Genomic DNA, 14,201 nt, shown 5'->3' with positions numbered 1-14,201 from the left:
TGCTCTTACGAAATTCATCTCTGTAAGGGGGAAAGCAAGCCTACCTATAGTTATGCCTCAGAGTCACTTCCAGACAACCTCTTTTGTGGCTCAGATGTGGTCTCTCTTTCTAAGCCCAACTCTGCAAATAAACTCATTAGCCTCCATGGGTACACGGCACCCAGGGGTGAAAGTCTCCTGGCAACATAGGACATGACTCCAGGGATGACCCTGGCCCTGGCATCATGGAATTGACAATGCCTTCTTGTCCAGAAGTGTGAAAAGAAAAGCAACAAAATAAGGTGCCAGTTGCTAAGAGAGTTCAAATAGAGTCGAGAGGCTCTTCTGGAGGTGACTCTTACGCAAACTTCAGTGAGATACTGCCAATTACCATGGTATGCCAAGCCCCAACCAACAAACAGTATTCTGAAAACCCTAAAGAACATCCAGGGCTCCATCTCAGACCCTATAATAGTTTCACTCAGTTTGTTTTTCAGAAACCTAAAACCTCTAGATTGTTCCTAGGCCAGATAAGCCCAGAAACCCAGAGGTACCAGTGTCTCCAAGAGCATCAACCAGACCATCTCCCCACCCCCTAATGTCATCACCTCTCCCAACAGGAAGAAGGTCAGCGGTCATTGCCCAAATACCCCGAAAGAGTGGGAGACGGATCAAAGACGATGGAGGAGCTGTAGCAGCATAGATAGTGCCTGACAAAGCACGACTACTGAATCATATGGTGGCTTCTTTTTAGTCTCAGTGTATTTGAGCAGCGAAAGGAAATACCTGACATTGTGGAACTGTACCCCACATCATATTTTGAGTTTGTTCTATAATTACTTGTTAAAATGTACTTTGAAATCTATAATTTCTCTGCATATATATTTCACAATAAAAAATGTTTAAATGAAAAAGACGCCACTGCAATAATTCACGTAAGAAATAATGACAGCATGGACCCAGTGGCAGCAAGAAGAAAACTAAGTTCAGAGAGGTTAAGTAACTTGCCCAAGATCAAACAGCTAATAAGAGCCAGAATCAGGAATTAAACATAAGTTTGTCTCACAAATGGAACCAAATTTTTAACATCATTAAAACCTTTGTTAAGGATGGGCCCTGGTGGCTCAGCAGGCAGAGTTCTCGCCTGTCATGCCAGAGAGTTGGGCTCGATTCCTGGTGCCTGCCCATGCAAAACAAAAAACACAAAACAGAAAACACAAAACACCTTTGCTAAATAAGTTGACTAACGCAATCATTAATTTTCTTATCATGGAAACTACCTTGTACTGGTTCCTGAACAGGAGCCGGAACTGGAACTTCTGTTGGCATTTGCTGTTCGTTCAGAATTCCCATATTAGGAGCTTCAGCCATCATTTGTTGACACGGAAACGTATAAAAAGCTTGAGCTTGCTGAAGAGAGTAGCTGAAAGAACAATTCAGTACAATATAACGATCAAAAAATGTAACTAAATGTAAGCTTAAACCATCAGCTGTAAATAACCTTCAGGATCCAAATATTTTGACACAGACTGTACTATCTAGAGTAGATCACTGCAGAGAAGAGAGAGGAGGAAGCCCCATTCCTGAATTTATAAAGTCACTCAACTTACACTGTTGTCTCCTAACCAAACATTAATTAACTCTCACACAGTTTAATGACAAGATGTCCCATGAATAAAACAAGTTCTGTCAAGTCATTTGGTGTTTTCTCTGAAATGAGATTAGGGGAATTTTCTAGTAGAGAGACTTGAAAGGCCTCCAGCCCACAAAGAGTGAAAAGGGCCACAAATAGAATATGTAGCCCTACCTTTAATACCTCATTATCTTGTCACAAAGATCCCCTTCTGTCCAATCTAACTTTAGGTTCTCTTTCAGTTTATTTGCCTATTTGTTTCTTTTTTTTTTTTTTTATTAATTAAAAAAGAATTAACAAAACAATTAGAAATCATTCCAATCTACATGTACAATCAGTAATTCTTAATAACATCACATAGTTGCATATTCATCATTTCTTAGTACATTTGCATCGATTTAGAAAAAGAAATAAAAAGACAACAGAATAAGAATTAAAACAATAATAGAAAGAAAAAAAACAAAAAAAAAAACAAACAAAAAACCTATACCTCATATGCAGCTTCATTCAGTGTTTTAACATAATTGCATTACAATTGGGTAGTATTGTGCTGTCCATTTCTGAGTTTTTATATCCAGTCCCGTTGTACAGTCTGTATCCCTTCATCTCCAATTATCCCTTCTCTTTTTTTTTTTTTTTTTAATTAACGGAAAAAAGAAATTAACCCAACATTTAGAGATCATACCATTCTACACATGCAATCATTAATTCTTAACATCATCACATAGATGCATGATCATCATTTCTTAGTACATTTGCATTGGTTTAGAAGAACTAGCAACATAACCGAAAAAGATATAGAATGTTAATATAGAGAAAAAAATAAAAGTAATAATAGTAAAATCAAAACAAAACAACACAAAACAAAACAAAAACCTATAGCTCAGATGCAGCTTCATTCAGTGTTTTAACATGATTACTTTACAATTAGGTATTATTGTGCTGTCCATTTTTGAGTTTTTGTATCTAGTCCTGTTGCACAGTCTGTATCCCTTCAGCTTCAATTACCCATTGTCTTACCCTGTTTCTAACTCCTGCTGAACTCTGTTACCAATGACATATTTCAAGTTTATTCTCGAATGTCCGTTCACATCAGTGGGACCATACAGTATTTGTCCTTTAGTTTTTGGCTGGATTCACTCAGCATAATATTCTCTAGGTCCATCCATGTTATTACATGGTTCATAAGTTTATCTTGTCTTAAAGCTGCATAATATTCCATCGTATGTATATACCACAGTTTGTTTAGCCACTCGTCTGTTGATGGAGATTTTGGATGTTTCCATCTCTTTGCAATTGTAAATAATGCTGCTATAAACATTGGTGTGCAAATGTCCGTTTGTGTCTTTGCCCTTAAGTCCTTTGAGTAGATACCTAGCAATGGTATTGCTGGGTCGTATGGCAGTTCTATATTCAGCTTTTTGAGGAACCGCCAAACTGCCTTCCACAGTGGTTGCACCCTTTGACATTCCCACCAACAGTGGATAAGTGTGCCTCTTTCTCCGCATCCTCTCCAGCACTTGTCATTTTCTGTTTTGTTGATAATGGCCATTCTGGTGGGTGTGAGATGATTATCTCATTGTGGTTTTGATTTGCATTTCTCTAATGGCCAGGGACATGGAGTATCTCTTCATGTGCCTCTTGGCCATCCGTATTTCCTCTTCTGAGAGGTGTCTGTTCAAGTCTTTTTCCCATTTTGTAATTGGGTTGGCTGTCTTTTTGTTGTTGAGATGAACAATCTCTTTATAAATTCTGGATACTAGACCTTTATCTGATATATCATTTCCAAATATTGTCTCCCATTGTGAAGGCTGTCTTTCTACTTTCTTGATGAAGTTCTTTGATGCACAAAAGTGTTTAATTTTGAGGAGTTCCCATTTATTTATTTCCTTCTTCAGTGCTCTTGCTTTAGGTTTAAGGTCCATAAAACCGCCTCCAGTTGTAAGATCCATAAGATATCTCCCAACATTTTCCTCTAACTGTTTTATGGTCTTAGACCTAATGTTTAGATCTTTGATCCATTTTGAGTTAACTTTTGTATAGGGTGTGAGAGATGGGTCTTCTTTCATTCTTTTGCATATGGATATCCAGTTCTCTAGGCACCATTTATTGAAGAGACTGCTCTGTCCCAGGTGAGTTGGCTTGACAGCCTTATCAAAGATCAAATGTCCATAGATGAGAGGGTCTATATCTGAGCACTCTATTCGATTCCATTGGTCGATATATCTATCTTTATGCCAATACCATGCTGTTTTGACCACTGTGGCTTCATAATATGCCTTAAAGTCAGGCAGCGCGAGACCTCCAGCTTCGTTTTTTTTCCTCAAGATGTTTTTAGCAATTCAGGGCACCCTGCCCTTCCAGATAAATTTGCTTATTGGTTTTTCTATTTCTGAAAAATAAGGTGTTGGGATTTTGATTGGTATTGCATTGAATCTGTAAATCAATTTAGGTAGAATTGACATCTTAACTATATTTAGTCTTCCAATCCATGAACACGGTATGCCCTTCCATCTATTTAGGTCTTCTGTGATTTCTTTTAGCAGTTTTTTGTAGTTTTCTTTATATAGGTTTTTTGTCTCTTTAGTTAAATTTATTCCTAGGTATTTTATTCTTTTAGTTGCAATTGTAAATGGGATTCGTTTCTTGATTTCCCCCTCAGCTTGTTCATTACTAGTGTATAGAAATGCTACAGATTTTTGAATGTTGATCTTGTAACCTGCTACTTTGCTGTACTCATTTATTAGCTCTAGTAGTTTTGTTGTGGATTTTTCCGGGTTTTCGACGTATAGTATCATATCGTCTGCAAACAGTGATAGTTTTACTTCTTCCTTTCCAATTTTGATGCCTTGTATTTCTTTTTCTTGTCTAATTGCTCTGGCTAGAACCTCCAACACAATGTTGAATAATAGTGGTGATAGTGGACATCCTTGTCTTGTTCCTGATCTTAGGGGGAAAGTTTTCAATTTTTCCCCATTGAGGATGATATTAGCTGTGGGTTTTTCATATATTCCCTCTATCATTTTAAGGAAGTTCCCTTGTATTCCTATCTTTTGAAGTGTTTTCAACAGGAAAGGATGTTGAATCTTGTCGAATGCCTTCTCTGCATCAATTGAGATGATCATGTGATTTTTCTGCTTTGATTTGTTGATATGGTGTATTACATTAATTGATTTTCTTATGTTGAACCATCCTTGCATACCTGGGATGAATCCTACTTGGTCATGATGTATAATTCTTTTAATGTGTTGTTGGATACGATTTGCTAGAATTTTATTGAGGATTTTTGCATCTGTATTCATTAGAGAGATTGGTCTGTAGTTTTCTTTTTTTGTAATATCTTTGCCTGGTTTTGGTATGAGGGTGATGTTGGCTTCATAGAATGAATTAGGTAGTTTTCCCTCCACTTCGATTATGTTGAAGAGTTTGAGCAGAGTTGGTACTAATTCTTTCTGGAATGTTTGATAGAATTCACATGTGAAGCCGTCTGGTCCTGGACTTTTCTTTTTAGGAAGCTTTTGAATGACTAATTCAATTTCTTTACTTGTGATTGGTTTGTTGAGGTCATCTATGTCTTCTTGAGTCAAAGTTGGTTGTTCATGTCTTTCCAGGAACCCGTCCATTTCCTCTAAATTGTTGTATTTATTAGCGTAAAGTTGTTCATAGTATCCTGTTATTACCTCCTTTATTTCTGTGAGGTCAGTAGTTATGTCTCCTCTTCCATTTCTGATCTTATTTATTTGCATCCTCTCTCTTCTTCTTTTTGTCAATCTTGCTAAGGGCCCATCAATCTTATTGATTTTCTCATAGAACCAACTTCTGGCCTTATTGATATTCTCTATTGTTTTCATGTTTTCAATTTCATTTATTTGTGCTCTAATCTTTGTTATTTCTTTCCTTTTGCTTGCTTTGGGGTTAGCTTGCTGTTCTTTCTCCAGTTCTTCCAAATGGATAGTTAATTCCTGAATTTTTGCCTTTTCTTCTTTTCTGATATAGGCATTTAGAGCAATAAATTTCCCTCTTAGCACTGCCTTTGCTGTGTCCCATAAGTTTTGATATGTTGTGTTTTCATTTTCATTCGCCTCGAGGTATTTGCTAATTTCCCTTGCAATTTCTTCTTTGACCCAGTCGTTGTTTAGGAGTGTGTTGTTGAGCCTCCACGTATTTGTGAATTTTCTGGCACTCTGCCTATTATTGATTTCCAACATCATTCCTTTATGGTCCGAGAAAGTGTTGTGTAAGATTTCAATCTTTTTAAATTTGTTAAGACTTGCTTTGTGACCCAGCATATGGTCTATCTTTGAGAATGATCCATGAGCACTTGAGAAAAAGGTGTATCCTGCTGTTGTGGGATGTAATGTCCTATAAATGTCTATTAAGTCTAGTTCATTTATAGTAATATTCAGATTCTCTATTTCTTTGTTGATCCTCTGTCTAGATGTTCTGTCCCTTGATGAGAGTGGTGAGTTGAAGTCTCCAACTATTATGGTATATGAGTCTATTTCCCTTTTCAGTGTTTGCAGTATATTCCTCACGTATTTTGGGGCATTCTGATTCGGTGCGTAAATATTTATGATTGTTATGTCTTCTTGTTTAATTGTTCCTTTTATTAGTAGATAGTATCCTTCTTTGTCTCTTTTAACTGTTTTACATTTGAAGTCTAATTTGTTGGATATTAGTATAGCTACTCCTGCTCTTTTCTGGTTGTTATTTGCATGAAATATCTTTTCCCAACCTTTCAGTTTCAACCTATGTTTATCTTTGGGTCTAAGATGTGTTTCCTGTAGACAGCATATAGAAGGATCCTGTTTTTTAATCCATTCTGCCAATCTATGTCTTTTGATTGGGGAATCCAGTCCATTGACATTCAGTGTTATTACTGTTTGGATAATATTTTCCTCTAACATTTTGCCTTTTGTATTATATATATCATATCTGATTTTCCTTCTTTCTACACTCTTTTCCATATCTCTCTCTTCTGTCTTTTTGTATCTGACTCTAGTGCTCCCTTTAGTATTTCTTGCAGAGCTGGTCTCTTGGTTACAAATTCTTTCAGTGACTTTTTGTCTGAGAATGTTTTAATTTCTCCCTCATTTTTGAAGGATAATTTTGCTGGATATAGGAGTCTTGGTTGGCAGTTTTTCTCTTTTAGTATTTTAAATATATCATCCCACTGTCTTCTAGCTTCCATGGTTTCTGCTGAGAAATCTACACAAAATCTTATTGGGTTTCCCTTGTATGTAATGGATTGTTTTTCTCTTGCTGCTTTCAAGATCTTCTCTTTCTCTTTGACCTCTGACATTCTAACTAGTAAGTGTCTTGGAGAACGCCTATTTGGGTCTAATCTCTTTGGGGTGCGCTGCACTTCTTGGATCTGTAATTTTAGGTCTTTCATAAGAGTTGGGAAATTTTCAGTGATAATTTCTTCCATTAGTTTTTCTCCTCCTTTTCCCTTCTCTTCTCCTTCTGGGACACCCACAACACGTATATTTGTGCGGTTCATATTGTCCTTGAGTTCCCTGATACCCTGTTCAAATTTTTCCATTCTTTTCCCTATAGTTTCTGTTTCTTTTTGGAATTCAGATGTTCCATCCTCCAAATCACTAATTCTATCTTCTGTCTCTTTAAATCTATCATTGTAGCTATCCATTATTTTTTCTATGTTTGCTACTTTATCCTTCACTTCCATAAGTTCTGCGATTTGTTTTTTCAGTTTTTCTATTTCTTCTTTATGTTCAGCCCATGTCCTCTTCATGTCCTCCCTCAATTTATCGATTTCATTTTTGAAGAGGTTTTCCATTTCTGTTCGTATATTCAGCATTAGTTGTCTCAGCTCTTGTGTCTCATTTGAGCTATTGGTTTGTTCCTTTGACTGAGCCATATTCTCAATCTTTTGAGCGTGGACAGTTATCTTCTGCTGCTGGCGTCTGGGCATTTATTCAGATTTCTCTTGGTGTTGGACCCAGCAAGGTTGTAATATTTTTCTGTGAAATCTCTGGGTTCTGTTTTTCTTATCCTGCCCAGTAGGTGGCGCTCGTGGCACACGTTTGTCTGCGGGTCCCACCAGTAAAAGGTGCTGTGGGACCTTAAACTTTGGAAAACTCTCGCCGTCCTGGGGGTTCGCTAGCCGAAGCGGCTTGAGCCGGCCCTCGGTCCGAACGCAGGGAGGGTTGCTGGTTGCCGCAGCCAGGGAAAGAGCCCGTCCGAATTTCCTAGTCGGCCCTGGGCAACAAGCGTGGCGGGAGGGCGCCAGCGGCAGCGGCCCGCCCAAGAGAGTGCACGTTCCCCGGGAGTCACGGGTTTGGAAGGGGCCTCCCCCACCCGTCACCGTTCTCCCCGGCCTGGGGGTTTCCGATCCAATTCTCTCAGTTGGTCCGGGGGCTGCGTGTGGTGTGGGCGCCAGCCGTCTTTGTTTCAGGGGACCGCCTCTCCAATTCTCCCAGCCGGCCCGGGAAGGGGGAAGGGAGTAACTCCGGCTGCTTGCCACCCCGCCCGGTAAGGCCCGCGCGCCTCGGCGATCTCACCCGAGCTGCTTCTCTCAGCCAGCCAGCCGTTCCAGGATGGGGTACGCTGTCTTTTTTATCTCTGTTGTGGCTTTGGGCGCTTTCTGTATCGTTTCTACTCCCCTAGTAGGTGTCCTGGAGAAGAAACTAAGATCCGCGCGTCTTACTAAGCCGCCATCTTCCAGGAAGTCCCTATTTGTTTCTTTACTAGGTCAGTTTTTTGCTTTTGCCCCAAATGAGGACTAGAAATGAACAATTTGTAAATATCTGTCCACATTGAGGAAACCAGCCTAAACTTCTCTTCTGAATATGATTTAAACTTTGTCAAGGTTTAAAGAACATAGGCCTTCAATATAAAACCAATAATTTCAAAATAATATTTCTGATCATCTTAAACCACTTTTCCCAGCTGTTACTATTAGCACAAAGTTAGGAAAGTAAACACAAATTTTATGCAACTCAAGTTACTGAGTGCCACATGATACCATTAGAAAGAAAAACACTAGGAAATAAAATGGAAAAGTACCATTTACTATTAAGAGAAAAACACCCTGTTTTATGTGGCAAGACCCATTACTTGCCAGTTTTCTTCATGATGTGTGAAGAAAGAAAACAGTGAGCTCAGAAAGTGGAGATTAAAAAGACCAACCAGTACACTTCAAATAGGTGAACTTCACTGGCAGGTAAATCCTATCTCAATAAAATGGTTAAAAAAAAAGGCAACTCATTCCCTGAATCAGCTTAAATGACCTAGACAGATACAGGGTAATAGCCTAAACATGGTGTTAAGCTAGACTGGTGGATGCTCAAAGATAAAAAGGGATTCAGGGTGGTACGACTGTGGCGCAGTGGCAGAGTTCTCACCTGCCATGACGGAGACTTGGGTTCGATTCCCGGTGCCTGCCCATGTGGGAAAAAAAAAGGGGTCCAGTCTCAGAGGATAAACCACTGGAGAGGCATTTTGACTTCAAGCTATCATTAAAGCAATCTGGTAAATAAAAGATTAAGAACTGGTAACACACTAATGCAAAATGTTAGTAATGGGGGGCAGACAGATGGGCACTCTATTTTCTGAATGATTTTTCTGTAAACCTACAAATTCTGTAATTAAAAAAAAATTAGTGAGAAAGATATTAAACTTTATCTTGTGCCTTATCTCTTAAACACATTGCTCTCAAATCATACAAAAGAGATAAAATGATTTAGTAAACTACAGTACAGGAACACGCGATTTAGAACAGCTAAAATTAAATTTATTTTTATTTAATTTAATTAATAATTATAATAAAATTTTACATAATTTTATTTTGCAAAAGCACAGAAAATGTTTAAAGCATATAGTTTAAAGTGGAAACAATACAAAATAGAACTGTTACTAAGGGTGCACATACGGAAAAACATGTAGAGAAGGGTTAGAAGTTAAAATGCAAAAATGAGAGGTGAAGTCCATACAATGGTGCTGGTACAAAACAAATGTTGTTTCCATAATCCTCCTTACTAGTCTCAGAGGCCCTCTTTAATAAATTGTTGAAATACTGAACATTTGTAAACACGAACAAGCAGTTGCTATGGCGGCTAAAGGAAGGAATCCTGACGGCTCCCCTGTGGACATCTAGCGAAGCCAGCTGTGGCTTCTGGCTGGGGCAGGGTCCAGGCGCCGGGCCCTGTCGCTTCAACATATAAAAGTGAAGACGGGTGCAGGTGGCAGGTGGCTGCGCGGATGCAGGAGGGTGCCCCGCCTGTCATGGTGTCAGGGGACAAGCTACCACTTGATCACGTGTTTCTTGCTTCCAAAGTGCAAGAAGTGTTCCACTTCTGAGCATGCCACAAAATCCGAACTGAAAATGTATACGTTAGGGAGGCACCAAAGATATTACAAAATGATTCTTAACCTTCAAAAGTAAATTTCAAAATGCTGCGCCCTTTATATATTTAGGGGTCATTAATCATCTTCAGAAATTCTGAAATTCAATTCTGAAATTGAAAAGGAAATTTTTAGAAATCATAGTTGGCCAGAGAAAAATAAGAAAAAAGAATCTAGGGTTTTATATCATTAGAGCTATGTATCAGTTTTTGAAAAAATTCAGAAACTTATCTACAACATCACTGTATTCCTTAATCTTTATAAAGATCTGTGGCAGTTTATAATAAGCTAAATTAGGACAGAAATAGAATAATAAGGCTATGGAAAACAGAATGTGTAGTTCTGAGGTATTCTATATTTGAATGTCAAAATCAGTCTGAGCTCAACAGCTTCCTAACAGAACAAAAAGGGAAAGAGAGTGGATCACAATATTCTTATTACCCGATAGAAGAAAACAGACAAAAAAACCCTCATTAACTTGAAGTTCGTCCGACGACTCCTCCTGCAGTATGACTTCAAGTTTCCTCATTATTGGGTCATTCTTTGGTGCTCAAAATCCAACAAAATGCTGCAGCTATGGCCTCACCAGCCTGCAGCCGCGCAGTGCGATCAACTCCCTTGTGCTGGGGGCCCTATCAGCACCCATGACACCCGCTTTATGTTGATCCACACTTAATTTACCACCAGTGGGAACCGCCTTTACCTCTCCCTCTCCCACTCGGATCACCGAGTTTTTGCATCTGAGTAAAGGATCGTGCCTCCTTTTGTAAAAGATGATTCACCTTTCCAGCCAGCCAGGATTTTCAATTCTAAGCCCATCTGTCAATTCCACAGATTCCTTCTGGGGCATGCCGTTAGCACCCTGAAGCTGTTAAACTATTGAAAAACCACAAATTCAGGGAAACAGCTAAATGGCACAACAGATGGACCTCTCTGCAGCCTACCCTCAACTCTTTCAGCAGTAAACTAGTTTAGATTTCACCTGATTTCCAACAGTTGCTATCCACCTTGCCCGCAAAGAAAAGAGGCACAGCACGGCTGTTAGCTCGGGAGGTACCCTTTGGACCCAGACCGCCTGAGTTTATATCTATGTGGGGGCGAGTCCTTAACCTCTCTAGGTCCCCAGCTTACCCACCTGTAAAACAACAATAACCTCACTGGTCTGTGGATTAAATTGTTAACACACATAGGGCAATCAGAACAGTGCCAGGTATATAGTAAACCTGCTATAGCAATAACTAATAAAAATTAAAGATATCATGAGATGATCAAACCTTTTAGGTTCCTTTTCTCAGCATCCCCTGATGCTGTCTAGCTAGTCAGGTTACACCCAGCATCATTATCCCACAAGGAATGAACCTAATCTGGTAGGTCTCTTTTCTGAACTTACACTATAATACAGTGATCACTAGTTTCTTTTAAGAATGCTCAGGAACTACTAATAAGTAAAAATTCAAGCAATTTGTTCAAGAACAATGTCAATAAATTAGAACACAGATTCCACATTTTGGGGGGAAAGGGACTAATGTGTTTACATTCAGGCTTTAGGCCCCTGACCTACTGCGAAGATGTGTAAATATTCAAAGACTGCTATAATCTGGCCTCTCACTTAAAGTACAATTCATCTGGGCCAAGAAATATGATTTCATTAGAGCAGCTAAAAGCTTTCTTATGGGCATTCATTCTGCTATTTGCAGGCTGACAATATTTTTCTTAAGATGGGAGGCAAAAAACCAAAATCAGAACTGAATATTTACGATTCTGCTGTCATTGCCATGCCACAGGCCTGGACAGAAAATCCAAACCCTTCTCATCTTTCTTGTCCAAATCTAACCAAGAAAGCCCTATCTGGTCTCTTTTAACAATTCTAGAGAACCTGACGTCATCCGAGGGCTACTCTTTCCTGTCGACAGGCTTAGAGGTCCATGCCACTCTTGATTTGGCATCCAATTTCCCATCTTTGTAAACGTTCCTTATTGGTCCCCTTATATAATTCCTCCTTTTCACCTGTCTGGGTTAGTGTGTAACTGCTTCTTGTGACTCTTGAACTATTTTCCCTTCTTAGAGTCTATATCAATGGAATATTTTTCTTTAAATCTTCTGCAAGAAATCTTTAGAAATAAAGAGTAAATTAAAGAGTAAATTTACTCTATTTAGCATTCCATTCGTTGATGAGCACAAACTGGAGGGTGACAGGGAACCACTTTCTCAGAATTTCCTGGGGCTTGTGCCATTTTAGAGCTCCATTTCAGAGTATCCACATAGCACCCTCCATTATCTCTGAAAGGTTAAGTTTGCAAGTAAAAAATAAAAATGTTCTACAGCCCTACGGGGATGAGGCTAAGACAGCATATTCAAGCCACAGCTTTGAACTAAACAGTACAGCAGAGTCCCATATTATACTGTAAGACACTGAATGAGGTTTCATAATGTGTAATTTATTTGCTGATAGGTGTTACCCATTTTTCAGTTTTCCGTTGAAGTAAGATCACAAAGATGAGAGAGATTCCACGAATTCCGATGAATTCTCTTATTTGTAAAGTTCTTCGGGGAAAGAAGTGGAATATTTTATTCCAGAGTTTGACCCACAAAATCAGGCTGTTCCACATTTTATCTGTTCCCAAACTCTAAGACAATTTTGTTATGTCAGCGTCCCCCTTTGACATACCGATTCCCAGCATGTCAGCAGTGGACTCCAGAGACGGCCTTAATTCAGACACGAGGAGGCCCAGAGAAGTTAAGTGCCTTGCATAAATTCAGGGTCTCTTAGCTTCTGAGCCTCAGAATACTTTTTCATTCGGTTTAGTAGTATTTTACTCCAAGCAAATCTTCAAATATTTTTCTTTTTAAACACCCTATCACCGTGCCTAATTATTTATTTTCTCATTTGGTTTCTGCCAGGACTCTAAATCTCTAAAGTTCTGCTTTTGCAAAATTTCCACTCCAAATCTAACACTCCCCAAAGGACACTTAAAGACAGACTCCTGCGCTCGTCCCCGAGACCGCCGGTAAACTCGGCCTCGGGGCGCCCTCGCGGGAGTGTTCCACACGTTCCCGGAATTCAGCGGCTCGGGCGCAGCACGACGACCTGTCCTGCGACCCTCGCGAGTGCCGCCACTGCACTTTCCGGGGAAAGCCACAGAGCACCTCCTCGCGTAAAGACAGACCCCCGGAGGCGCTCGGAGCCGGAGCCGGTACCTGCCTCTTCTCTATGCGGACCTCGCCACGCGGTAACGGAGTGAGAACTGCTGTCCTGAACGCAACCGGAAAGAAAGATTACCCGGAGACTGACGGTAGGCAACGAACGCATTTTAAAGCTAACTAGATGTGACAGGAGGCGGGGAAGCGGGGCTCGGGGGTGCCAGACACCGACCCTGAGCACTGACGGCCAACGCGAAGGCCCCAGTGCGCACGCGCGGCCGCGGCCTTTGTGTTCCGGCCGCAGCGTTGAAAGCGCCCCGCGTGCGCATGCGTGTGCATACGTGCACGCGCGCGCCGCACCTCCGCGAGGGGCGCTGGGGGAGGGGGGAGCTCCACCCGGCTTTACCTGCCCGCGTTGTCCGCCTCCATTCCCGCTGTCGCTTGCGTGAGCAGTTTCCTATCAAGCTAACGAGAGCCTGACCTCTGCCTAGCCCCGTGTACTGCGGCGGACGACGGTAACCGGAGCCCTGGGGCCGCCGGCTTCAAGAACTGGCCCAGTGGCTGGCGCTTAAGCTCCTCCCCAAGCTTCTGGTTCCCCTCCCCCACCCCAAGTCCGCGCGGCGGTTCCTTCTGCGCGGAGCCAAGTGCACGCCTTGTGGGCGTTAGGTGACGCTCGGTAGCCCAATCACGTTCGCCCCTCCTCGATTGTCAGTTCCGCCGCTGAGCCTTTCGGGAAGGTGGCGGAGGAAAGTAGGCGGGGCATCGTGCTGACGCAGCTGTTCTGCGGGCGCCGACGCCTCCGGGGCGGGGCGTGGGAATGGGGACTTCTGGGACGCCGGCGGGGGGGGGGGGTGCATTTGAGCTCATTGAGAACCAATGTATCTAGTCTTTTCCATCCAAGACTCGATTACGGTTAAAACTTTTATCATAAAACTGTGTTTTGCATTAGCTAACAGTAATTGACGGGATGTAGAGGAAAGAGACTTTGAACTCGGAAAACCTGGGAAGCAAGGCTTTACCACTGTGTCATCGTGAGCCTTGTTTCGTAACATAAAATGAGGGTGCTTGTGAAACTGCTTTG

At 40.9% G+C, this 14,201-nt stretch overlaps 1 protein-coding gene across 7 annotated transcripts in view; it reads right to left on the bottom strand.

Moving 5' to 3' along the window:
• TDG (thymine DNA glycosylase) overlaps positions 1-13,840 on the bottom strand; it is a 28,037-nt gene extending 14,197 nt beyond the window's left edge. For 2 of the 7 annotated variants that reach the window (XM_077111841.1, XM_077111846.1), the window contains exons 1-3: positions 13,527-13,840; positions 8,980-9,015; positions 1,260-1,402 (exon numbers count right to left, since the gene is read on the bottom strand). In XM_077111841.1, the coding sequence (XP_076967956.1) occupies positions 1,260-1,402; positions 8,980-9,015; positions 13,527-13,549 (202 nt within the window). In that variant the 5' untranslated portion in view covers positions 13,550-13,840. Of the gene's footprint in view, positions 1-1,259; positions 1,403-1,589; positions 1,872-8,979; positions 9,016-12,127; positions 12,588-13,352; positions 13,423-13,526 lie in introns of those variants that run through there. The other 5 variants (XM_077111839.1, XM_077111843.1, XM_077111840.1 and 2 more) reach the window with 5 other exon arrangements.
• Positions 13,841-14,201: the final 361 nt, after the last annotated feature.

Source organism: Tamandua tetradactyla, chromosome 7, assembly GCF_023851605.1.
Source record: "Tamandua tetradactyla isolate mTamTet1 chromosome 7, mTamTet1.pri, whole genome shotgun sequence".
Taxonomy (NCBI): Eukaryota; Metazoa; Chordata; class Mammalia; order Pilosa; family Myrmecophagidae; genus Tamandua; species Tamandua tetradactyla.
The sequence above is the reverse complement of the archived record's forward strand: the minus strand, read 5'-3'. Positions and strand labels throughout refer to the sequence as shown.